At 44.1% G+C, this 26,655-nt stretch overlaps 2 protein-coding genes and 2 non-coding genes across 4 annotated transcripts in view; 1 reads left to right on the top strand and 3 right to left on the bottom strand.

Moving 5' to 3' along the window:
• Nucleotides 1-2,836: 2,836 nt before the first annotated feature.
• Nucleotides 2,837-5,481, bottom strand: LOC120034438 (60S ribosomal protein L19-like). Its single transcript, XM_038981001.1, has 6 exons — nucleotides 5,368-5,481; nucleotides 4,346-4,452; nucleotides 4,060-4,182; nucleotides 3,765-3,885; nucleotides 3,236-3,346; nucleotides 2,837-3,041 (listed from the first exon to the last, which is right to left on the bottom strand). The coding sequence occupies exons 1-6, from the start codon at nucleotides 5,370-5,372 to the stop codon at nucleotides 2,915-2,917; spliced, it is 594 nt and encodes a 197-aa protein (XP_038836929.1). The 5' UTR covers nucleotides 5,373-5,481; the 3' UTR covers nucleotides 2,837-2,914.
• Nucleotides 3,496-3,577, bottom strand: LOC120034620. The gene has a single exon (XR_005474060.1). It is a non-coding gene; the product is annotated as a small nucleolar RNA SNORD53/SNORD92 (small nucleolar RNA).
• LOC120034619 lies at nucleotides 4,554-4,633 on the bottom strand. Its single transcript, XR_005474059.1, has one exon. It is a non-coding gene; the product is annotated as a small nucleolar RNA SNORD53/SNORD92 (small nucleolar RNA).
• Nucleotides 5,482-13,787: 8,306 nt separating the features above from the next.
• LOC120034351 (voltage-dependent L-type calcium channel subunit beta-1-like) overlaps nucleotides 13,788-26,655 on the top strand; it is a 39,617-nt gene continuing 26,749 nt past the window's right edge. Inside the window, exons 1-2 of the mRNA XM_038980873.1 lie at nucleotides 13,788-13,877; nucleotides 17,254-17,340. Of these exons, the coding sequence (XP_038836801.1) occupies nucleotides 13,788-13,877; nucleotides 17,254-17,340 (177 nt within the window). The remainder of the gene's footprint in view (nucleotides 13,878-17,253; nucleotides 17,341-26,655) is intronic.

Raw genomic sequence — 26,655 nt, 5'->3', positions numbered from 1 at the left:
GTCATTCGAGTGTCAAACGAGACCCCAGGAACCTAAACACTATCACCCTCTCCTGATTCCTTCCATGCAACTTCAAGCATATTTCCTCCCCAACCTTCCTTCTAGAAAGAAAAGTATGTTTTCTCAACTGAAAACTTGTAAGCCCTACCTGAGGGTCCACTGCTAAACTTAACTGATTGCTTCTTGAACTCTCCTGGGAGGGAGTAAAATGGGAGTAAAATAATCCTGGGAGGAGGGAGTAAAATGTAGGCAAGCAATAAACATTTCAGAACAAATACTAGTCGAATATGACATGGGAAAGATGACGAATTTTGGCAAAGCGATGTATTTATAGACTAATACACTTGAAACAAATTGACAAACCGAAAACTGCAGACATTACTAGCACCTCCCCCGTGATCAAACCGCCATAAAAAAAAAACGCAGTTTAACGTGATCATTGACAGCTGCCTTGAAGGACACAAATAACAAATGCTTTCTGCTACTAAAATCAGTGAAATGTGGGCTAAACTGACAACGGAGTGAAGAGCAGAAATCTCAACTAGCAAGCAAGACGCAGCAACGAAGAATTGAGTGTGTGCGCGTTCACGCAAAGGGGGAGGGGGGGTAATTCTGGCAGGGGGGATATTTAACACCGTTATGCCACTATAATTCACACGTTTACATACCTGCTTGAGTTTGAGCGCCTTCTCATACTGTTTAGTATTGATACGACCCACCACCAAATTTCCATCACAAAGAACTTTGGCAGACTCAAACTCTCCTACTTTTCTCTCCAAATCGCTAATCATCGTGATCGGACTCACCGCAGTGACCCCACCCTCGTCCTTACCTTTCACCAACACCGTGAACTCCACTTATCTCAGTACAACACTGTGAACCGAACATCCCTCATCTCCCCCGACAAGAACTACAACGGCTCCTCAGGCGTCCTCTTCTTAACCTTTACTCTCACGACTCCACCACTATACTCCATCCCGTCTTCCTCAACTCCTAACCCCCTACGTTTCCAGCCATCTCTGCGCCAGTCACAGCACAGTGTTGCCCAACCACCTCCACAGGATTTCATGTTCGTTAAAACTTCGGCAACTAGTCATAACACTGAACTGAATTTTGAGGGCTGCCTTTGCGCAGTGGCACCTCATTAATCTTAAGGATCGGACCCTTTTTTCTCCAATTTTCGCCAAAAATGGCATACCCAAATCTAACTGCCTGTAGCTCAAGACCTGAAGCAAGGATGTGCATATTGTTGATACCATTTGAAAGAAACACTTTGAAGTTTGAAATTAATGTAGAAAAGAACACATTAGATCTGGTAAAAGATAATACAATGAAAAAAACATGTTTTTTAATACAATGTATTATTCCAGTTTAGGTGCAATTGAAATTTTGGCCACTAGACAGCAGCAGTGTATGTGCAACGTTTTAGACTGATCCAATGAACCATTTTAGTTCTGTTCAACATGTACCAAGTCTGCCCAAATGTGTCTAAATGGTTTATTAACTGTGCACTCTAAAATAGCATGGTATTCTTTCACTGTAATAGCTACTGTAAATTGGACAGTGCAGTTAATTTCCTGGCAACCTCATGCTAATCACACCAGCGCACCCGTCTCACGGGGGGGCAACACCGACCCTGTGGAGGTTACCGGGGTGCGGCTCAGGTCCCTAACACTCATTCCCACGAAACAAATTTAACCAATTCAAAACCAGTCTCATAAGTAAACCAACACACAATAATATTAAAGCAATAAGTAAATCAATTCAAAATAAAGCACGAGGGAAAAGGACTAAATAGAACCATAAGCACACGTGACATATGGACTAAGTCCCTCTGCAAATGAGCATCTGCTGAAGGACTCAAATGTAAAATTGCTTAGTGTCAGACTGACCTTTGAAATATAATTGCCCATGTAAACCAGCATAAAAAGGTCTCAGGCCCATTTGGATTTTCATCCAAAATGAAAATGTCCATGATCCACTGCCTTAGTCCCTTCCCTTAAATAAAAATGTTATGGGCACCATTCTCAAATAGCATAGAAAAGTTTCCCGGACTGATAATCATATGCTGATCAGTGCTGTGGGTGCCACAGTGACCACGAGATCAGCAGATTTGCCAGAGTATAGCAATGATTCTACAGGAGCCATTTTGTCTAACAGGTAGGCACACCAGGGTTGATGTAATGATGGCTTACTACCTCCGGAATTAGCTCACTTAATCCACTAAAAGGATTTATTAAAGTGCACAAATTGTAAAGCTTTTCATTTTGTACTTGCAAATGTTTGATAATTTAATCAAATAAACAATTTCACTAATGGCTTTGGAAGTCAGCTGATGTACAGCTGAAAAAGGGTAGGGAAAGTCACAGGACAAAAGGGTACCACATATAACCACTAGATGGCAATAACCCCCATATACAAACCGCCAACTCTAATCACATTCTCAAACACCTCGTGGCACATCTGACAAGTTTTACAAAATGTCTTCATAGCCCAACAATGTAGTTTCAAAAGTTACACTTATCAATAAAATAACAAGATTCTTAGCTCGTCATGTGGCAAATGTAAGGTAACGACGAAAAAAAGAGAGCCACTCGATGCAAAGTATTGTGCCATCTTCTATCAACTTCCTACAAGCTTTTTGAAAACGTCTACACTGAGGAAAAATACAGTAAGACCAATCACACAATGTCATAGTGTAGGACAGGTTATATCCTTGTAACTAGAAGTAACCCAATGCCACTTATCAATTGTGTGGGCAGTTAAACCCATGAAACCATGTCAGGTAGTGTACATTACAGGTGTTATCGAGTAAGAGTGGACTCAGGAGACAGGGTTGTGTCTTTCGTACACTTTATTGTCAACACTTGACAGAGGGAGGTACAGCAGGTGCATGTCAGGGACAAGAAGCTGTTTACTTCTTGGTGGTCTCCTCCTCCTTTGACAGGGTCTTGATGATCTCCTCTTTCTTTGCTGCCAGGCGCTCCTCTCTGCGCTTACGGGCCTCCTTTGTCTTGGAACGACGGGCCTCAGCCTGGTCACTGCAGAGAGAAAAGTGGTCAAACAATGCTGTAACTTGTCTTTTGGTTGAACCCAAATGTGCATCTTACCAGCTATAAACATTCCCATATAAATATCTGCTTTTAAGTGCCCATCAGCTTAGTTCCTTCTCCACTCTACAAAACATTGCAGCATAGAAAAGTCTAAGGCAGATGGGAGTTGGTTTTAGACGTACCACAGAAGCTTCTTGCGGGCCTTGTCTGCCTTCAGCTTGTGGATGTGCTCCATGAGGATACGCTTGTTCTTGAACACGTTACCCTTCACCTTAAGGTAGAGGCTGTGGTACCTGCGGGAAGGAAAGGGGCAAAACAAGAAGAGCAAATCAATCTACAATACATTCTTTAAACAATTCAATAAATACAAAATAAATAATTTAGCAACTCATGAGCTACATTTGAATTTCCTTCCTAAATCAAATAGGAATTTGAACAGGGGTTAATCAGATAGCCAAGAGAAACATGACATCACAAATTTCAGCAAAGGTAGCGAAACCATTCTCACGGAATCATCATTTTTTTTACCAATATAACTCTGGGTTGTTGTTAGCCATTATAGCTAGCTAGTTCAGCCTAGGCTAGTTCAGCCTAGGCTAGTAGAGTTAGTTCAACATAATCAATGTGTAACAGCCATCCTTGAAATGGACCCAATAGGAGTTGCTATGCCTTGGGAATCTTTAAACTCGAGGGTGGATGTGGAGAACTTACATGTGCCTGTCAATCTTATGGGACTCCCTGTAGCGACGGAGAAGACGACGCAGGATTCTCATGCGACGCATCCAGGACAGCTTCTCTGGCATACGGGCATTGGCTGTACCCTTTCTCTTACCTGGTAGGGTGGGCAGAGGAGAGGATGGTGTTAGTATTAATATCTCAGGCCTATACCCAAAAATGCAGTATCCTGTTTTCCATACAAAACATTTATGTAAATAAAATGCCGTTACCTGATTGGCTATCGCCATCACTCGATATAGCTATGAGACGTAGGACAGCATTCACTCACCGATTCCCGTGTGTCTTCCCTTGCGACGTGCCAGCGTGTTCTTGCGGCAGCGGGCACGAGAGTGCACCGTGACAGGCTTGCGGATGATAAGACCATCCTTTACCAGTTTACGGATCTGCTGGCCTGAGGGGGGGGGGGCAGAAAATATGGGTAAGACAAGGCAGATGAATTTACAGCAACAAATCAATATTCAGTCACCTACTGTGTAGATTATGCACAGGCTACATTAACTACATCACACAATACCAAAAGAACGTGCTAAAAGACAGATTGACTGAATCCTTACGGGAGTTGGCGTTAGCAATCTCATTGGTCTCGTTGGGGTCCAGCCATACCTTCTTCTTGCCACAGCGCAGGACGCTGGAGGCAAGCCTCTTTTGAAGCCTGAGCATGCTGGGTTAAGATATGAAGAGTTAGCTAACGCATTACACTTTGTTTAACGCATAACTTTATGCTACTAACAATATAACTTAAGTGTGTAGTGTGACCATGGGTTAATCAGATAGCCAAGAGAAACGTGACATCACACATTTCAGCATAGTTTGCGAAACCATTCTCAGAATCATCATATTAACCATTTAGCCAATATAACTCCGGGTTGATTGTTAGCCAGTATTGCTAAGTTAGTTCGATGCTGATGATTAACGTTACCTTGGTTGCAACTGGGCTAACGTTACTCGACGTCAGGATAGTAACGTTATCTAACTAGTCTTGTAGCTAAATATCATCCACTATGTTACTGTTCTTAGAAAGTGACATATTTGACACTGACTTTAACAAGACACAAGTAACCAGTTTGCTAATATAAACGGGGAACATTAGTCAAAATCGTGAGACTAGTGTCCAGGTAGGTGTAGGTAGCTAACATTACTACTATAGATGGCCAATGCTAACAAAATGTGGTAGAACAAATTTGATAGCAGCGTAGCTAGCTAGCCTGTCTAATGGCAACTTTCAGATATGGAACATGGATATTGTTGATATTAACAATAAGGAAATCAGAATTTTTTATAGACGATCATAATCTATTCAGCTATGTTACAGAGGTTTAACTCGTATTTGTTTAACGTTAGGCCTGAATTTCTCCTCTCAGAATTATTAGTTGACAACATGGCATCCCTGGCTTGGTACATCGTGCGGCACATTTACACATGAAATGTAGGTTCTCCAGAATAAAATATGTCAAGGGACTTAGACGGTAGTGTCGCGTAAACTTTAGGGGAACCTTAGTAAACGTTTAATGGGCAATACATTTGTATTTTATTAAATATATGAGAATTTAGACTCACACAAAGTCTGTATGCTTACCTCATGGCTGCTATTGCGATAGAAAAAGGAAGGGTTGAGAGACGGACAGGGCCCTACCATTAAAACTACAGGAGAATCCAAAATTAGATATACACCAGTTATTTTGTGAAATAAACGAAATACAAATAATATTTTTTCATGTTTAGAGTTAGTATTAAAATACTAATTGGTGTTAAAAAAATAAGTTAGAGAGAGCGATATTGTCTGAAATCATAAGATAAAGTGTATAGAAAGTATGTTCTCCCCTTATCTGGGAATAATAGTATATTCCAAAGGTGGGGAGCGATTTCGCACGGCATTGTGGGTTAAATCATACAAAATGCAACTCTACTCCGGCACAAGAGAGCAATGTAGAAGCCAAAGACAGCTGACACTGACAGACGGAAAGTTTAGACAAGCAGCCCAATAATTCTATTTTTGGTCTTTTGACCGATCAGATCACCTCTGAAAAAGATATGTGAAAAGATCTGATGTTTAGCATTTACTTTTACTAAAGTATGGCAATTGAGTAATTGTCCCATCACTGTACTTAAGTACATTTAAACAAGATACTTTTAGACTTTTACTCAAGTAGTATTTTACTAGCTGACTTTTACTTTAGTCATTTTCTATTAAGGTATCTTTACATTTACACAAGTATGACAATGGAGTACTTCTGCCACAACTTTGAAGGAGACCCTAAAGTTGAAGCCAAGTTTGTGTGACATGCATGCATTGTGTGATTTCCTCTATTTAACTAACTAGGCAAGTTAGTTAAGAACAAATTTATATTTACAATGAAGGCCTCTCTTTTATAAATATAGGACAAAACACACGTCACGACAAGAGAGACAACACTACAAATATCCTCGACTTCGGCGATGTCATCTATAAAATAGCCTCCAACACTCTACTCAACAAATTGGATGCAGTCTATCACAGTGCCATCCGTTTTGTCACCAAAGCCCCATTCACTACCCACCACTGTGACCTGTACGCTCTCGTTGGTTGGACCTCGCTTCATACTCGTCACCAAACCCACTGGCTACAGGTTATCTACAAGTCTCTGCTAGGTAAAGCCCCGCCTTATCTCAGCTCACTGGTCACCATAGCAGCACCAACTCGTAGCACGAGCTCCAGCAGCTATATCTCACTGGTTACCCTCAAAGCCAATTCCTACTTTGGTCGCCTTTCCTTACAGTTCTCTGCTGCCAATGACTAGAATGAACTGCAAAAATCACAAAAGCTGGAGACTCATATCTCCCTCACTAGCTTTAAGCACCAGCTGTCAGAGCAGGTCACAGATCACTGCACCTGTACATAGCCCATCTGTAAACAGCCCATCTATCTACCTCATCCCCATACGATATTTATTTATTTATCATCTTGCTCCTTTGCACCCCAGTATCTCAACTTGCACATTCATCTTCTGCACATCTACCATTCCAGTGTTTAATTGCTATATTGTAATTACTTCGCCACCATGGCCTATTTATTGCCTTAACTCCCTTATCTTACCTCATTTGCACTCACTGTATATAGACTTTTTGTTTTCCTTTTTCTACTGTATTATTGACTATGTTTTGTTTATTCCATGTGTAACTCTGTGTTGTTGTATGTGTCAAATTGCTATGCTTTATCTTGGCCAGGTCGCAGTTACAAATGAGAACTTGTTCTCAACAAACCTACCTGGTTAAATAAAGGTAAAATAAAAATAAAAATTAAATAGAGGCCTAAGACAACATAGCAAGCCAGCAACACATAACACAGCATGGTAGCAGCACAAAACATAGTACAAACATTATTGGGCACAGACAACAGCACAAAGGGCAAGAAGCTAGAGACAACAATACGTCACGCAAAGCAGCCACAACTGTCAGTAAGAGTGTCCATGATTGAGTCTTTGAATGAAGAGATTGAGATAAAACTGTCCAGTCTGAGTGTTTGTTGCAGCTCGTTCCAGTCGCTAGCTGCAGCGAACTGAAAAGAGGAGCGACAGGGATGTGTGTGCTTTGGGGACCTTTAACAGAATGTGACTGGCAGAACGGTGTTGTATGTGGAGGATGAGGGCTGCAGTAGATATCTCAGATAGGGGAAAGTGAGGCCTAAGAGGGTTTTATAAATAAGCATCAACCAATGGGTCTTGCGACGGGTATACAGAGATGACCAGTTTACAGTGGAGTATAGAGTTCAGTGATGTGTCCTATAAAGGAGCATTGGTGGCAAATCTGATGGCCGAATGGTAAAGAACATCTTGCCGCTCGAGAGCACCCTTACCTGCCGATCTATAAATTATCTCTGAACTGAAAGAGATGGAGACCCGCACACTGTCGAGAAAAATAATACATCCAAAATTGAGGCTTGAATGCAAAATAAAGATTTTTATTGGAACATCACGGTGCCCAACAAAAATCATGAATGGAATGTGAAAACAAAACACAACCGTTTCGGCCACAGGACATCCTCAGTGTAAATCATCAGCAGCCCGCACACCTGGCTTCTATTTCAAGGATAATTGCATATGATCAAGCGAGGCAGTACATCAGAAAATCAACAAATCAGTACCCAGCACAACAGAATGCATGATCTAGATTATATACAAAATGTACATATGCGGACTGAGAAATATCATCAAATATTGCTTTTACATGTACCATGTGAACATTTCCTCTGAATAAATAACACAGGATTTTAATAGAGTATGGAGCTAAAGAGACCACTAGATGGGGATATCGATCACCAATAAGAGGCAATATACCAGCTACAGAAAACACTTCAATAACAATTCTTAATTCATGAAATCAAATCAAATGTTATTTGTCACATGCAGTGACAATTTTAGCATGTAAATCTTGGTGGGGCAAAAAAACTAAAAAGTGGATGCATGCCAGCAAAGCCACTACAAAACACAACACCAGACCTGCTGATGGCGCTGACAGAGATGGTCGCCTCGCTTCGAGTACTTAGGAAACAATGTATTATTTCTTACATTGTTACCCATTTGCGTGTATAAGGTAGTTGTTGTGGAATTGATTACTTGTTAGATATTACTGCATTTCAAGCATTTCGCTACACTCGCATTAACATCTGCTAACCAGGGGAAATTAAGAGAGGTAAATAGACCAAATTATTAGGGTGAGGCACATGGGCTACTAACATCTCACTACACAACATACACTTAGTATTACTTTCTTAGCTACAGTATACACATCTCCCTGGCATATTACATCATTTATGCAGCAGCAGACAAGACATTTTTGGACTCACCTTGTTGTCCTGTGCTCACTTGAACAGGAAGGTGGCGCGGGCGGTCCTCCGTGGACATATTTTGTCATCAAAGTCTGGCGTTCTCTGGATTTATGGTGATTTCAAAACAACTGGGAACTCAGAAAAAACAAGGTTGAATCATGATGACGTCATTGATCTTCAGGTCGTAGCTCTAGAAAGACGCCGGATTTACAATTCCGAGTTGGATGACCGTTCAAAACGTATTTTCCCAGTCGGAGCTCATTTATTCCCGACTTCCCAGTTGTCTTGAACTCACTGAAGTCAGGTTTTCACAGTTCCCGAGTTAACAGTTGTTTTAACCGCGGCACAAATCATGCTTCATTGACAGCATGGCCAATGTTGAATGTTTATAATTTTAAACTTGGAAAAGAGCCCCTTAATCCCAGATTTGAGACCCCACAGCCACTCCACTGAATAGCAGGCAAGTGATTGCTTTGTAATGCTTGCAGTTAGCCACTGTCACTGATTCCTTCCAAACCACTCATTGTTGAATTTGCGATTTCCAACTTGTTGTGTAATGTTTATGTCCACAATGGCCGATGAGCACCGATACGTTTTATCTATAATTTCTCATCATTATTTATCTTCATATGACAAGGATTAAAAAGGATTTGCCACTAGATTGTCGACTTGATTCATGATGATGACTGCTAGCTAAAATGTCTAAAGTATGATGTTGACATGATCAGTCTAATCAAAGCTGCTGTACATATAACGTGATTTGACGTAATTTTATCTGTGGCCAATGACCTTGAGCCTTCTTGGATGGGCACTTCTAATCTAATTCTATGGCAGCTCCTAAGGGGCTAGAATTTTCTAGCTCTACCCTTAGACTTGGCGGTGATGTAGTGTCCCCATCAGTGACAGAACACTGAACCAATCACGGTGCAATGCTCCGTATTTTCTGCTGGCTTGCCCCACCACCACAGAAAGCACTGAGCTAGGCTGAAACACCTGCATTTTAGAGCTGCCTTACTCAAGAAAACAAAAAAGAGACCATGTTTGTATACAGATTTATTAACTCAATGATATATATATTTTTTTACATTCTTTGCAAAATGATATGTGACACGTATTAATGCAAAAATAACATGCAAAACAGGCAAGCCCCTCCCCCCCAAAAAATTATATATCATGAATGACGGATCGCCACTGGTCACATGCGTCAAATACAACAGGTGTAATAGACCTTACCGTGAAATGCTTACTTACAAGCCCTTAACCAACAACGCAGTTTTAAGAAAATAGAGTTAAGAAAATATTGACTAAATAAACTAAAGTTTAAAAAAATTACAAGTAACACAATAAAATTATCAGGGCACGAGGCGAGACCCAAATGCAGACACAGGAGGCAGATGGTTGTAGTCTTAGATGTTTATTGATCCAATAAGGGGTAGGCAAGAGAATGGTCGTGGACAGGCAAAAGGTCAAAACCAGTTCAGAGTCCAGGAGGTACAGAGTCGCAGGCAGGCTCGAGGTCAAGGCAGGCAGAATGGTCAGGCAGGCGGGTACAGAGTCCAGAAACAGGCAAGAGTCAAAACCGGGAGGACTAGCAAAAAGAGAATAGAAAAAGCAGGCGCACGGGAAAAACACGCTGGTTGACTTGGACATACAAGATGAACTGGCACAGAGAGACAGGAAACACAGGGATAAATACACTGGGGGAAACAAGCGACAGGGGGAACAGGGGAAACCGAGTCAATGTGCGGGGGTACAGGTTAGTCAAGGTTACACCAACTGATGCAACCGGTCAGGATGCTCTTGATGGTGCAGCTGTATAACTTTTTGAGGATCTGGAGACCCATGGCAAATATTTTCAGTCTCCTGAGGGGGAAAAGGCATTGTAGTACCCACGACTTTCTTGGTGTGTTTCGACCATGATAGTTTGTTGGTGATGTGGACACCAAGGAACTTGAAACTCTCGACCCGCTCCACTACAGCCCCGTCGAAGTGAATGGGGGCGTGTTTGTCCCTCCTTTTCCTGTAGTCCACGGTCATCTCCTTTGTCTTGCTCACGTTGAGGGAGAGGTTGTTGTCCTGGCACCACATTGCCAGGTCTCTGACCTCCTCCCTATAGACTGTCTCATCGTTGTCGGTGATCGGGCCTACCACCGTTGTGTCATCAGAAAACGTAATGATGGTGTTGGAGTCGTGCTTGGCCACGCAGTCGTGGGTGAACAGGGAGTACAGGAGGGGACTAAGCACGCACCCCTGAGGGGCCCCCGTGTTGAGGATCAGTGTGGCAGATGTGTTGTTGCCTATCCTTACCACCTGGGGGCGGCCCGTCAAGAAGTCCAGGATCCAGTTGCAGAGGGAGGTGTTAGTCCCAGGGTGATTAGCTTAGTGATGAGCTTCAAGGGGACTATGGTGTTGAACGCTCAGCTGTAGTCAGCATTCTCACATAGGTGTTCCTTTTGTCCAGGTGGGAAATGGCAGTGTGGAGTGCAATTGAGATTGTTTCATCTGTGGATCTGTTGGGGTGGTATGCGAATTGGAGTGGGTCTAGGTTTTCCGGGATGATGGTGTTGATGTGAGCCATGACCAGCCTTTCAAAGCACTTCAATGCCAGATGGCAGGAGAGTTTTGAAATAGAACATCCACCTGCATTCTGTCTGGAAAAGACCAGATTCAAGATTACCGACCTATGTGAATGTTTTTCCTGCTCTATAGCACAGAAGGACATGGAGGAGATGGGGTGACCGGACTGAAGCCATTTTCCCATAAAACTTCTACCTGCAACTAGCCTCTGCAACAAGCTTTCACCTTCAGGAGTGAAGCAACGGAGCTAACCTGCTTGCTTTGTTCATGTTCAAGTTGATCAAATCAAAATCAAATCAAATTGTATTAGTCACATGCGCTGAATACAACAGGTGTAGACCTTACAGTGAAATGCTTACTTTACAAGCCCCTAACCAAAAATGCAGTTTAAAAGATACAAATAAGAATAAGAAATAAAAGGAAAAATAGCGAGACTATATACAGGGGGTACCGGTACAGAGTCAATGTGCGGTGGCACCGGTAATTGAGGTAATATGTACATATAAGTAGAGTTATTAAAGTGACTATGCATAGATAATAACAGAGAGTAGCAGCCGCGTAAAAGGGGGGCAATGTTCAGGAGTCTTATGGTTTAGGGGTAGAAGCTGTTTAGAAGCCTCTTGGACCTAGACATGGCGCTCCGGTACTGCTTGCCGTGCGGTAGCAGAGAGAACAGTCTATGACTACGGTGGCTGGAGTCTTTTTTCAATTTTTAGGGCCTTAAACATAAATGCCCTCCAAGCTATTCAGGCTACCCAACAGCATAGAATGCAATTGACATCTCTCTTCTTGATGAGAAGGCATGCCAAATGGGTTACTGGAGTAATTTGCTTGACCACAAAATAACTGTATGACTTTAACACCTGCAGTGTCATTTGAATCAGGAATTGAATGGACAAACAGCTAGAGAGAAGGATCTCACCTGAATGCTAAGCCCTTCTGCAGCCCAATTGAATTAGTAAATTAAACAATGAGGCACAAGGGGGTGTGGTATATGGCCAATATACCACGGTTAAGGACTGTTCTTACACACAACGCAACGCGGAGTACCTCGATACACCCCATAGCCGTGGTATATTGGCCATATACCACGAACCCCCGAGGTGCCTTATTGTTATTATAAACTGGTTACAAACGTAATTAGAACAGTAAAAATAAATGTTTTGTCATACCCGTGCTATATTGTCTCATTTACCACGGCTTTCAGCCAATCAGCATTCAAGGCTCGAACCATCCAGTTTATAAAAGCACATAACCTGCCACTCAGGACACATACACTGATAAAGGGACATTCCTTGCATGAGGACCTCACATAAATACTTTACACTGGACAGAAGAAGGGGACGAATACCAATCTACACTCAATACATACCTGTGTGTTTTAGATTCATGAAGCTCCCCCAATGAAGACATTGAAGAAGACTACTTATTCAGACAGGACTTCCCCCTCTCTATTTTATTTTTGTATTCGTTCTTGCTACTACTATTTCTATTAAAAAAAAGGGACATTTTCATTAAGCTTTTAAAGACATATTAATTGGGAAATAGATTTGTAAAAATGTAATATATACCGAAGTGAAGTTGATAAATACACACAAAGGATGGTGGTCAGATTCAGTAAGAACATAGTAAGAAGTTCTAGATTAACCTAGCTGGCCACAGTACCTTCAAGACTGTTGGAAAAGCATTCCAGGTGAAGCTGGTTGAGAGAATGCCAAGCGTGTGCAAAGCTGTCATCAAGGCAAAGGGTGGCTACTTTGAAGAATCTCAAATATAAAATATATTTTGATTTGTTTAACACTTTTTTGGTTACTACATGATTCCATATGTGTTATTTCATAGTTTTGATGTCTTCACTATTATTCTACATTGTAGAACATAGTAAAAAATAAATAAAAACCCTGGAATGAGTAGGTGTGTCCAAACTTTTGACTGGTACTGTATTTATGACCATTATAACAATGTAGTGCTCAGGAGACTAAAGTGCTGAAAGGGAACATATGGGGAAACTAAAATGGAATCTAGCATTGATTCTAATGTCTCATGATTTTATTAATGTAATGTTACCTTATCTGTATAACATTGGAATAAATGTACAGTATAATTATCATCATCATGACTATATTGATGCTTTTCATGTTTCTCTGTATGGAGATGAAATGAGCGATGTGACAGATACAATTTCGCTGATGTACCACTGCCTACAGCGACACATGAAAAGAGGTGAGCATCTACAAATGTGGACAACATCTGTGGATAGATCAGGTTGCAACCTAGCCTAATTGCCTTACCCATTACCCAATCACAAGACATCCCTTCCGTGTTGGTCTCTCATTGATTGATCAGTGATGAGGGTGGGGCCTGGTCAAATGGGGCGTGGACCTATTCCGTTCGCAGCTGGAATCTCGAGTGGAGCGCACCCGTCCGAATTGTCTGCGCGAATAAACGGAGGGTGGTGAGCAGGGCGGCAGTAGACGACGCAGCTGTTGCTATTGTACTACACTTTGGGAACACCCTCGGGGAAACAACGGCAAGTAATTCTCTTCGTTGACAATGACTATAGCGACATCATCATAAACATAGGAATTAGAAAATTGAATTGAAAAAGTAAATCAATGGTACAGAAAAGTAGTATGTCCAGAACGCCTTCGACCTCAACCCAGGAGATCCAAATGGACATGTTTGATCAACATCCTCACGCACAGGTAAGCAGTATCGGCTACAACTCAATTCTACCCGTGACATCTCATCGTAGGTTTGATGGAGCCAGTCCGCCTGTTGCTGAAGCTTTTTGTTTAGACATTTTGACTGTCCACAGTTCCACTTGTCATAACAGGAACTATACAAGCAGGAAAGCAGGTGAACGATTTTAAACCAGTTGCGAATAAGATTTCGTGGAGTAGGCTATAATTCCCAGAGCAAAAATGAGTAGGCCTAATAACCAGGGTAATAACCAAGTAATGCACGTATTTTTCATCTATTATAGTAAAAGCATTGGTTTGGTCACAGAGGGCCACTAATATGGTAATTAACTGTGGCTGCCGTGTGTCCCTTTGGACGGATTTTCTTCTTCCGTTTCTCGTTACCAGCTGCTGTTGCTGTTCCACTTCCAAATAAAACCACAGGAATTATTGGCTATTTTTGGTTTGACCATTTGATGGTTCGCTTTCATTGTGTAGTAAATAAAATGCAATCATTCCACAAAGCTGCCTGCCTATTGTTGTAGGCTAATGCTAAATGGTGTTTGAGTAACGAACTCTGATGTCTTTTCTGCAATTAACGCAATGTGCCACAGGTCCCCAAGTGATGCAAGCCACGCCCACGTATTAATGGACTGTGTGGACAGTGGACACAATTTTCTCTCTCGTCCGTTTTGCCTTCATGCAGGAGTAAGGACACCGAATTCTGTTTAAATGGCTTTATACTTATAGGTGGCCTATTGCATTGTTATTTATTTGCTGACAGGAACTGCCATGGCATCAAAGTGTTGCAGATTAATGATGAGGATCACTAACAAACTTTTTCTGAAATGAGAGGGGATGAATGCCATACTCCCTTTAATGGAATAAGATCACACATAATTATCATATCATGTGTTAAAATGCCCTCCTTAATAGGCATGCCTATTCTGCTCTCCAATAAACAGCATATTGGCTAAATGTTCAGAATGTAACTTTTTCTGTAGCTATAAATGGCATCCAGGAAGTTACAGTGTATGATATCACTGGTTACATGGGCATGATTGGACATAAAATTGAATGAAGAGAAGAAAATAGGAGAATGACCAGAACAAACCCGCCCACGCTAAGCTCCGTCATTGTCTCTCCACGGAAACCACGACATCACAGAAAAACAACACATGCTGTATACAACCCAACACCTCAAGCCATGCCAAGTATGCTTCCTGCACTCCTCACTCTCCCACTCTTTCTCTCTCCATCTCTCCCTTGCCCATCATTCTCTCTATCTCTCCATCACTCTCTCTATCTCCCTCTCTCTCTGACTGGTTTCACCTGTCAGATTTCTATCCCTTGCGTGTCGGTGCTGTGCTGAGAGACAGATGGACCCCCTCCTTGTGTCCTGTGGCGGGGACGGGTTTGTGTGTGGCACTCGGATCAAATAGATATAAAGTTCACGCAGACCCGCGGCGGGTGACGCCGGCATATTTATAACTCAGCTGTGGAGTGACGACCAGGGGACCACGATTGTAGGATGCGTCCCAAATGGCACTGTATTCCCTACACAGTGTACCTATGTTGACTAAAGCCCCGTGGGTCCTGGTCAAAAGCAGTGCGCTATATAGAGAAAATGGTGCCGTTTCTAATATCCTGGACGAAAGGCCCCCCGGCCCCCCAGCAACACTGAATGGCAACAACCAACCCAAACAGAGATGGAAACATATGAGTAGGCGCCGGAGAATCCTGAACTGATCCAAATCAAGCCTGGCTACGATAACTCAGATTATAGATTGTGTTTGTTCTTCTGCCTGCAGCACCAGCGGAGGAGTGCTGTTGCTGTACGTTTGCCTGGAGAATGTTCGACTGTGCTCTGCTAGAGCCGGAAGACGGAGACACACCACAGGCTTGTCCTCCCATCCCTCCCCAGTTTACAGTTCCTGTCTAACAGAGCAGCGCTCGCGTCACACCCCCCTCTAATTAGTCACTTAGCCCTGAAGGTTGTTTACCAACAGGAAACCTCCCCTCCCTACTTTCCCGGTATGGCATTTCCCTGCCCTTTACTGTAGCCAGACTCTCCTCGTGGCCAGCTCAATAAACCCACCCCACGCCCCCTTCATTTCCTACAACTCACCTGTCAAGGATGCAGAGATCGTGTTGCGTTTTCTCTTTTCTTCATCCTCTGAGTATGATCTGTAGTGTGTAGACCACAGAGGATGCTGCCCATGTCCGGGCCAGCGTTGTAGCGGCTGTTGTCAGCACAGGCAGAGCCATATCTCTGGGACTACGGTGCCCCGGCTCAGTGATGATGAGAGGGGAGCTGGACTACAGCTGGACTGGACCTAGACTCAAACTCTCTAACAGCTGGTCCGTACCTCACACTGAGGAGTATTCTGACTAGAACTGTAGTAAAGTGTCGGTCTGTTAAAGTTGGTCATAGCTGTGGGCGCAGGTGTGTGCGTGCGTGTATGCATGCTTGCCTGCGTGTGAGTGTGTGTGTAAAGGTGGAGGTGGTTGGGTTGGGTTGCTGGGAGCAGGTGTGTGGCGACAAACTGTACAGTTTGTGCTCAATGTGAGCATGATTTTGTACATGAACGAGAACATGGCTCTGAGAGGTCGATCATGCTTTTGAATGCAGGAATATGCCCCATGTGGGTGTCTACTTTTGAACACTGCACATATTCATGCATACAGTATGTGTGTGTGTGTGTGTGTGTGTGTGTGTGTGTGTGTGTGTGTGTGTGTGTGTGTGTGTGTGTGTGTGTGTGTGTGTGTGTGTGTGTGTGTGTGTGTGTGTTGTATGTTCCTGTTTACTATTCTTGTGGCCTCCGCTCAGGCATCTGTACACACGCATCTGTACACACAGGAGCCCACCAGTCTTCCTGATTGCCAACAAATGCAATTAGCCGGCACGGCGTATCCATGGTGACATGACCAGGGTGGGCTCTAATGCAATGGAGGGCACTGCCCAAGCCGGATAGGCAGTTTGCCAGGGATCAGCCAATCGCATTACAGGGTCCCAACCTACATGAATAATGACACGTAATGGAGGTTGAACATGAAGCTGAGCTAAGAGGGTGGAGTATACTGGTGCTGGGAGAAGATCAGGAAACGTTGTCTCCTCTTAACTCCCATCTCTGGCAGCGCTCCATCTGTTCTGGTCATTGTCTTCTGAAGCTCTCCTGATCATGGAGTCCCAGTATCATAAACAATTTAATTTTGTGGTCTTGAGATGAATTTACCGCTAGAACAAAGCTGGGAGGTTTCATAATGTTTTCTCAACAGAAAATATGTTTTGTGGACAAAACTTTGTTCAAGTGTACTTTTTTTTATCAAGACCTGCTTTGTGAAGCTTGCCCTAATGTCTATTTTTGGTTTCTTGTCTCCTTATCTTCCTTCCTTCTAGGGAAAGTATTCCAAGCGGAAGAGTCGCTTCAAGCGCTCCGATGGAAGCACCTCCTCTGACACCACCTCCAACAGCTTTGTCCGGCAGGTAAGACCCCCTTTTTGCCTTATGCTGTACCTATACTGTACCTTGTATCGTTGCTGCCTGATTCCTCTAGTGATAAGTTGAAGAGATTCGTAGGTGAGAATAGCCCGGTATGCTGCAGCACTGTTAGCGCCTTCTCATATAAGTAACCCAGACACATTTGCATGGTCACTTGCACACAGCCGTCCAAGCTCTCTGCAGTTTTACTTACGTTACACGTTGTTAAAACCTCTTACTCCTCCTCCTTTACTTTCCTTCTCATCTGTGCAATAGCTGTCTTGTTTCTTGTTTTTTCTTGTCCTATCTCTGTCGCCCCACATTTATGTTGCTCTCATAAACACAATTGATGCCTCTGCTGTCCTCCCCAGTGGACGCCTCCACCTACTCAGAACTCAATGTTTTTCACTATGAGTCAACAAGAAACTGGTCAGATTGATGCAGCTTGGATAAGAACAAGACAGAGAGTGAGAGAGTGTATCGTAGGGACTCCAGGAGGTAGATCTCCACAGTCCTGATTCTCATGTCCTGGTTCCGGGTTCTCGTGTAGGGCTCAGACCCTCCCCAGCACGCCCTCCCCCGGTTCCCCGTGTTGCATTGATCAACACTGTCAGGGTGAGCCCATGGAAGCCTGCTCTTCTCCAGCTTTCCCATGGGGGAAATGAACACAACGTACCACACAGAGGCACTTCCTTTCCGGGGGTCTGGAGAGAGGGGAAGGGGTTTAAGGTGACACACGTGTCACCTCCATCACAGCTCATCATGCGGATATGACATTTTTATTAAAGGGGCCCTGTGTCATGCCACCGTGCATCCCCTTTTCCTCCTCGACCTCTCAGTTGAGCCGGAAACGTTTCGCTCCTGCCTGATGACATTAACCTGCTCGCTATGGGTGTCACTCTAAAACCCCCCAAAAAACTCCCCTCTCTTGGCAGTGAACACAGGGAGTGTAGCCCTCCTGTGGATTCTAAAGGTTAGCTAACTTCATCCTCTGTGGCACCCCTCCCCCTTCCTCCCCTACTCACTGGCACATCTCCTCATTAACTCTCTGTAAGTCTGCTCTGAGCCGGACGTGTACGGTAGGAGGGGCCGTTACAGTGGGTGTTTCCCAAATGGATACCAACCTGTATACAACCTGAATTTGCGGTGAATACTGCATTTAGATGTCATAATGCACTATATCGGCAGGCTATGTTACGTCTATGTATGCAGCTAGCTGCACTGTGTGTGTTTCCCCCCTCTTTCTAAGCTTTAGTCTCACACACACACTGTCACACAATCAGCCAGCGGTGGAGCTCGTACACGGCCTGGTTTCCATAGCAACCGGCACACTGAATCTCCCCTCTGTGTGCAGGCGCGGTGGGATGGAGAGGATGGTGAGATGGATTAGTGTGTGTGTGTACACAAGAATAGAGTACTTTAGATACACAGGGGGTGGCAGGCATGTAGTAATGAGCACCGTTACTAGCTGTGATAGTAACCTGGGAAAGAGGAGGTAATATGGGTGTGAAAGACACAAGATGTAGATCAGATGCACCTCTTGTCACCTCCTTGCCTCTTTGGAATTGTTCATCGCTGTTACAAGATGATGAAGATGATTTGAGGATTCAATTCTACAGCTCTCTCTCTATCCATCCATCTATTTCTCTTCTCTCTCCTTTCTCCTCTCTCCCTCACACACACACACACACACACACACACACACACACACACACACACACACACACACACACACACACACACAGGTTTTTGTGATCAATACAGTGGACTGTCTGGCAATGGCCTCCAGCTATACTACCATAGAGACATGAGATGAGCTAACCCCCTACACAACACAGTCAGTGAAGGACCATAATCACTCTGGCATCCCTGGGGTCTCATTCGCCGGGCTCCAGTTTCCTTCCATTCCATTTCGAGATACTGTGTCAGTCCAACGCTATTAGGTCCCGATGAATCACAGAATATTATTTTTGACGGCACCAGGGTCCGGTCAATTGGCTGTTTCACAATAGAGGGGGTTGTGTTACGTAAAAGAAGGCTGCTCCAAGCTCAGGACAAATAAATGAAATTCTACGACCGCAATGTTCACAGGATGAAGCCTATCTTTAATAATACACCCTGAAATCACCTCTTCTCATTTGACTGAGGAGAATTTGATAAACCGATAGTTACAATTTCCTCCATCTGAGTGGCAGTTTGTCATTTTTCCTCATTGTTTTTCACTCTTGTGATTTTTCTCAGCTGAGAGAAATCCTGCTGTGGTGTATGTTCCCTTTCCATTGGAAGAGAAAATGTAATCAGTCCTTCTGTCAGTGCAGCCTGGCAGTAGGCTGCTTCTCTGAGGAGAGGGAATCAAACAGTAGTCTGACTGGCTGACACTTGGGAGTGACTCTGAGAATACTAGCCTGCCTGGCTGCCTGTCTCTGGCAATCTGTTCCTCATGCTGTGGCCTGGCTGGCTGCCTGTTCATCACCAGTCAGTCAACCACTCCTGCGGTCCGCTATGGTGAAGGCACCTGTCACAGTGTCAGAGGTTGCCCTCTGCTGGTGGAATAGAGAGACACCAGAGCTGTGCGTTCCCCTACCCTCCACACCGCCTCCAACCCCCTGCTCTCCTAGTTTAGACCTAGATTCAATCAGATCAAGCGTTAACCAGCGATAGCCAACACCCACATAGCTGATGTACACTGATGTAGCATACACCCCCACCCCCCAAGAGCCCCGCCCACCCCACAAAAAAAACAATATACATGAACACGATTTTTTGTTGTTGTTATTACAGGAAATTCACTTGAAAAATAAAACATTTTATCTCAGTTTCATGGCAAAATGTGTAGAATAGTAGGATATTTGCTCAGGGATTCTTGAAAGTTGGGACTATCCTTGTCCGGCAGGGAAACTTTATAGTTTAAAACAATTATTTTGTTGTGTTATTTGAGCTTAAAATGTACATATATTTGGAATTTTCAAACTACCTTCAATAATATTCATTTCCATGTCGGCTCTATGCCTGTAAATGCGAAGGATCCCAATTTCAAACTCTCCAAAAAAGTGTTTAAAAAATAAAATACAAATGGCAATAATGGATATTAATAGAAAAATTATTTATTGTGACTTTAAAGAATATTTTTTCTAAACTGTGATTCCAAAAAGGTTTGAGATTTGGTCAACAGCGTTAGATTTGTTTAAAATCCTAAATGAATCAGGAATGAGCAGGGACAGCTATACCATAAGGATCCCTTATTCGTGTCCTCATTAATGCAACAAGACCACTCATGGTCTGTAAAGTTCTCTCCTTTTGATAGATTTAAACAAACAACATTGGAATCACCATGGTCACAACCATAAACTGTCAACTCCATCTTCCTTATAGATTCAAATGGAATATGAATTTTGGTTCAAATATGTTACATTTAATTAGCTTTTAGAGTCATAAAGCAACTGAGAAAAAACCCCGAATTGCTACTGTGTATACCACTTGAATGAAGAAGAAAAATGCAATTTTGGTCAACTCCGTAAAATATCAACTCCGACAGATTTTTGTCTAACGTCAACTCCGTCAGATTGCTGAAAGATCTGATAGAATGGTTGTTTTTTTATTGGCGATTTTGAAATTAATCATTTGACAGATGTTTGTATTGAACTTTTCTTTTTACAGGCAAAAATATGTCTGTCTTGAGTATCTATCAACTCGGGTCAGTGGCTTGTCAACTATGTCACTGATGGCTAACCCCGTAAGATTCTGAAAAAAATGTAATCACCTTTCTGCATCATATGCTTAAACAATTGAAGTATTTTCTGTGATAGACCTAAAGGATAATGTCTGCTTAATAAACGTTATTTTATGTTCTAAATCTAGAAAAACATGACAAAATGCTAAAGAAATTAGCCCTGCAGCATTTAATAGTGCTATAAAACAAAATAAAGTTTGGAGATTTGGATTACGTATTTGAATAATTGAACGGTAATATTTGAATAATCTAACGTTAGCATTAGAATTGCTTGGACCTTCCGGGGGGAGGCCCTGCTAAACTGTGCTACGCCACTGCTGATGTTTTGGCGGTGTCAGAGGTGGAACTGCGTCGGAGCTGTCAAATCGATGAGCAGCTGCTCTTGTGATCGTTGTCACGGAGCCACATCCATTCCACTCGCATTAGAAATTAAAAACAAGGATATATTGGAAAACAAGAAGAAAGTAGGATATAGAAATAATGACACTTAAATGTAAAATCATTAAGCAAAAATAATGAGGATTTCTATCAGCCGAATCGAGGTGTAGATTACATCGCACATTCCAGTGTTCGAACTTGTAAACAAAGCTAAATGGGATTTCTCTTAGTGCGACGCCGTGCAGCCAATGGCAATGTCTGCTTTAGGTACAGCATAATGCGAGGAGCCGTTTGTGGGTTGGACAGCTCTAACACAGTCCCACCTCTGACACGTCAAAATATCAGCTATGTGGATGTCAACTAAAGCAGATATGATTGAATCAGGCCCTTAGTTTAGCAGGCTGGAGCCATTTTAACACTGACTGACTGCTGCCTGCCTGCCTGCCTGGCTGGCTGGCTGTGCCAAAGAGTTCAAGTTCAATTCATCTCCTTCACTAATCTCCCGACTCATCTTCACTTATTTGCTGACTACTTGAATTGACCTAAGTTTGCTTATCTGCTTTCGGATTGATGAAGAAGTATGATCACTACATAAGGACGTATGATCTAAAGAAGAAGGGACATGTTCATGATAGTAGAAGCTGGAATAATCCATTGAAGTGCAACACTTTAGAAGTGAAAGCTAGTAGGTATTGTATCCAGTTTGTGTTGCTGGAACAGGAATGGCAACTGTTGCCTGAACTTAATCAAAGACATTTTAGAATAAACCTGTGTGGCCTTGAAATGTGTCCGTTTTATTTCCCTTGTCTTTAGGGGACACTCGCCTCCTGGGTGCTGACTGGTTCCAAGTGTGCTGTCATATTATTGTGCACTGGAAGTCCTTGTTGTTGCCGCTGATACACTGTTCACCCCTCCCTCCTCACGCCCGCCCCATCTAGTCACTTCCTCCCCTCTAACCCCATATCATCCCCTTGTTTGATGTCCTGTTCCGGGTATAGAGAGAGACAGAGAGCAGGATAGAGGAACGTTTTTTGTTTTTTCCCCCTGCCCCAGCCTCTCTCCCACGTCAGTTGGGACATTGAATGACTGACGGCGGCATACCAAGCCTCCTTCTGGGGCTCGTTGCGTTGCGTTCACGGTCCTGTTTCTGTCCTGCCAGGGCTAAATATAATTCCCCAGTTTGCAAATGTAGCACAAGTCCTGCAACCTGACCCCTACCCCCCCACCCACCAGTCCCAGCTCTCTCACTCCCCTCTCCCTTTCTCATACACAAGGTTCAGGTTCTTGGAGGTGGGGGTGTGTGTTAGGAGGGTTAGGAGAGCACTCTCCTATTTTCACACGTACAGTACTCTCTCTCTCTCTGGCTCTCTCTCTTTCAGACACACACACACACACATACTTTTGGACTTACACACTTGCCGGCACAGTCTCTCTCTCTCTCTCTCTCTCTCGCACACACGCGCACACACACACACTGCTGGTCGTTGGTGTGGACTGTGGCTTTGCCCCTCTGGTTTGCCGTGGTGTGGCGAACGCGGTATGGAACAGACTGACAGGTATCGCAGGCCCGGCATGGTAAGACAGATCTAGCTAAACGCTTTACACTTTTGGTGAGTCTGTTTTGGCACCCGGTACGGAAAGGGCGCCTTGCCGTACTGTAGGAGTGTGCGCGTGTTGGAGTATGTCTGTGAGACTATGTGGGCGAGTGTGTCAGAGAGGATTGACATTTAGGTTGGTGGACAGAACACATTAACTTAGAAAAAAGTTTGTGATGCGCCATTTCCTAGTCTCTCTCATTCTCGCTCTCTTTGATCCTCTTCTTTCGCCTGCGTTGTGTGATTCCATTTTGGGCTGGGCCACAGCTGCAGGAAAGGCGCAGGGTTTTTAATTAGACTTCCAGTCCCCCTGGTAGACTGCCTGCCTGCTGAGGGACCCGCCAGCCTCACTGTCCCAGACCCTAGCCCCTACAGCCATTTTATGAGGCCCCCTCTATTGTGAAACACGTGATCTGCATCTTTGGGGATCCAGGCTGGTCCCCAGAGATGCAGATCACATAGTCCGTAACGTCAGTGTTTCCTAACAAGAGAATGTAATGGTTTTGACCTCCACAAATGTCAGACAGATGTAGCTGATTTCTTGATAGGTGGACGTCTAGGAGGGTAATTTCTGAGAATTATTTTTAATGTTACATTTCCTATGCGTATTGTCATTGTTTTAGTTGTTGTTTTGGTTTCAAAGTACCTTTTTAAATGCTGTATGTCTCAACAGTATAATTAGTTGTTTAACAGTATAATTAGGCAAGTCTATCTGCCATTAGCTTATCCGTTTTCAAAAGTTTTTGTTGATATTACTTAATTAGTGCCCACTTTGAGCTGAATCACACCTCTGTGTATTTTCGGTGAGGTCTGTACATGACTCACGTTTTCTGTGGTTGTCTCCCTCAGCACTGCAGGGCCTTTTTTTTTTTAGATAGCAGTCCACGAAGACACGGTGGTCCGTCGTCCAGCCCATTGTCATGCCAACGGCACGCATCGTGTGCCAAGGCACATGGCCATTTAGACCCTGGGACGCGCCACTGGCCATCGCGAGACATTTGTAACGCTCCTCTCTCTAGTACACTGTCAGCTACCAACCTGGCTTCCTGCTTCTCAATACCTGTTGCTTTTTTAATCCTCTGGAAGAGTGTTGCTTGTTGATCTCCAGTTTCACCCGCTGACTACTGTTTGTCAGTGCTGCAGTTGTGGGACGTGAAAGCCCTGTGGAATAGGGATTGAGCCTGGGCATGATCATGGATTCTGTCCGTCGCCCTCTCTGCTGTCTGTCTGAGTGTATGTTTGCCCTGTCTCTGACTGGGATTACAGCTGGGTAGACTGTTTGCTCCGATCACACAGAGGGAAGGAGGGAAGGAGGGAAGGAGGGAAGGAGGGAAGGAGGGAGGGAAGGAGGGAGGGAGGGAGGGAGGGAGGGAGGGAAGGAGGGAGAGCAGGAGGGAGAGCAGGAGGGAGAGCAGGAGGGAGAGCAGGAGGGAGAGCAGGAGGGAGGGCAGGAGGAGATAGGCAGAAATACAGCCTAGGGGAGTAGCGAGAGAGTGTGATCTTGTCAGGATTAGAATGTCATCATTAACCATACGAGTGGTTTGGTCCATTATTGTACTTGACTTCGGTATCTTTCCTTGCTATCGTTTCGATCTTATTTCACTCTGTCCCACACACACCGCCTTCTCACTCTGAATCTTAGTCTGTTTTCATCCGTAGATCTTTATATCGTCATCAAGGCAAAAGGCGTATGACTTCACAGCCCGTGTTATACTTCCTCCGACAGTCACAACGGAGGACACTAGATAGATGCTTATACTATTCATCCACACATACTGGATACAGTGAGCTCCGTGAGCTCCGCTGGCTCTGTACTCCAGCACTTTGGATTTGATATGATACAATGAGGTTAAAGTGCTGACTGTCAGCTTTAATATGACTTGTATTTTCATCAATATCGTCGGGTGAACCGTTGAGATATTACTGCACTTTTTGTACATAGTCCCCCCCATTTCAGGGGACCAAAAGTATTGGAACAAATGAATTTATGTGTGTTAAAGTAGTCAAGTTTAGTATTTGGTCCCATATTCCTAGCATGAAATGATTACATCAAGCTTGTGACTCTACAAATTTGTTAGATGCATTTCCTGTTTGTTTTGGTTGTGTTTCAGATTACTTTGTGCCCGATAGAAACGAACGGTAAATAAAGTATTGTCACTTTTATTGTAAATAAGAATAGAATATGTTTCGAAAACACTTCTACATTAATGTGGATGCTACCATGATTACGGATAATCCTGAATTAATCGTAAATAATTAGGAGTGAGAAAGTTACAGACGTGTAAATATCATGCCTCTGTAACTTAAGCTGTAGCCTGTAGACGCAATGTACACATCTCCAGTCCATAACAGTATTGTACCATTCTCCCTCCTCCGTCGTGCCATCATGTATTGGAACAGTAAGGCCTTCATTGCATCAGAAGAGGCAACATCATTAACATAATTTATCCCCTCAAGGCAACGCTTTTCACCCCTCATTATTCAACGCTCTTGTCTTTCACACTCCCACTCTTTCCTTTTTCTTCTCCCTCTTTCTCTCTCTCTCCCTTTCCTCACTCTGGTTCTCTCTCGCCCTTCTCTCCCCCAATTTGTTTGATATTAGAGCTAAGCAGGTGTGAATTCATCCCAGTGGAAGAAGCCACTTTGCAGATGAAGAGAGCAGGAGAAGAAAGGCAGTCAGGGCTGTTGGTGAAAATTACAGCCTCTCACCTCTCATACCTCCATGTCTCAGTGTTTTCAGCTGACTAGCCCTGCCTACTAACTCTGCCCAGCCCTTCCTACTAACTCTGCCCAGCCCTGCCTACTAACTCTGCCCAGCCCTTCCTACTAACTCTGCCCAGCCCTTCCTACTAACTCTGCCCAGCCCTGCCTACTAACTCTGCCCAGCCCTTCCTACTAACTCTGCCCAGCCCTTCCTACTAACTCTGCCCAGCCCTGCCTACTAACTCTGCCCAGCCCTTCCTACTAACTCTGCCCAGCCCTGCCTACTAACTCTGCCCAGCCCTTCCTACTAACTCTGCCCAGCCCTTCCTACTAACTCTGCCCAGCCCTGCCTACTAACTCTGCCCAGCCCTGCCTACTAACTCTGCCCAGCCCTTCCTACTAACTCTGCCCAGCCCTTCCTACTAACTCTGCCCAGCCCTTCCTACTAACTCTGCCCAGCCCTTCCTACTAACTCTGCCCAGCCCTGCCTACTAGCTCTGCCCAGCCCTGCCTACTAGCTCTGCCCAGCCCTGCCTACTAACTCTGTCCAGTCCTGCCTACTAGCTCTGCCCAGCCCTGCCTACTAACTCTGCCCAGCCCTACCTACTAACTCTGCCCAGCCCTGCCTACTAGCTCTGCCCAGCCCTGTCTACTAACTCTGCCCAGCCCTGCCTACTAACTCTGCCCAGCCCTACCTACTAACTCTGCCCAGCTCTGCCCAGCCCTGCCTACTAACTCTGCCCAGCCCTACCTACTAACTCTGCCCAGCCCTACCTACTAACTCTGCCCAGCTCTGCCCAGCCCTGCCTACTAACTCTGCCTAGCCCTGCCTACTAGCTCTGCCCACTAGCCCTGCCTACTAACTCTGGCCAGCCCTGCCTACTAGCTCTGCCCAACTCTGCCCACTAGCTCTGC

The sequence above is a fragment of the Salvelinus namaycush genome, chromosome 41 (assembly GCF_016432855.1).
Source record: "Salvelinus namaycush isolate Seneca chromosome 41, SaNama_1.0, whole genome shotgun sequence".
NCBI classification, from domain to species: Eukaryota; Metazoa; Chordata; class Actinopteri; order Salmoniformes; family Salmonidae; genus Salvelinus; species Salvelinus namaycush.
Note: the sequence above shows the minus strand (reverse complement) of the source record. Positions and strands in the feature narration are given on the sequence as shown.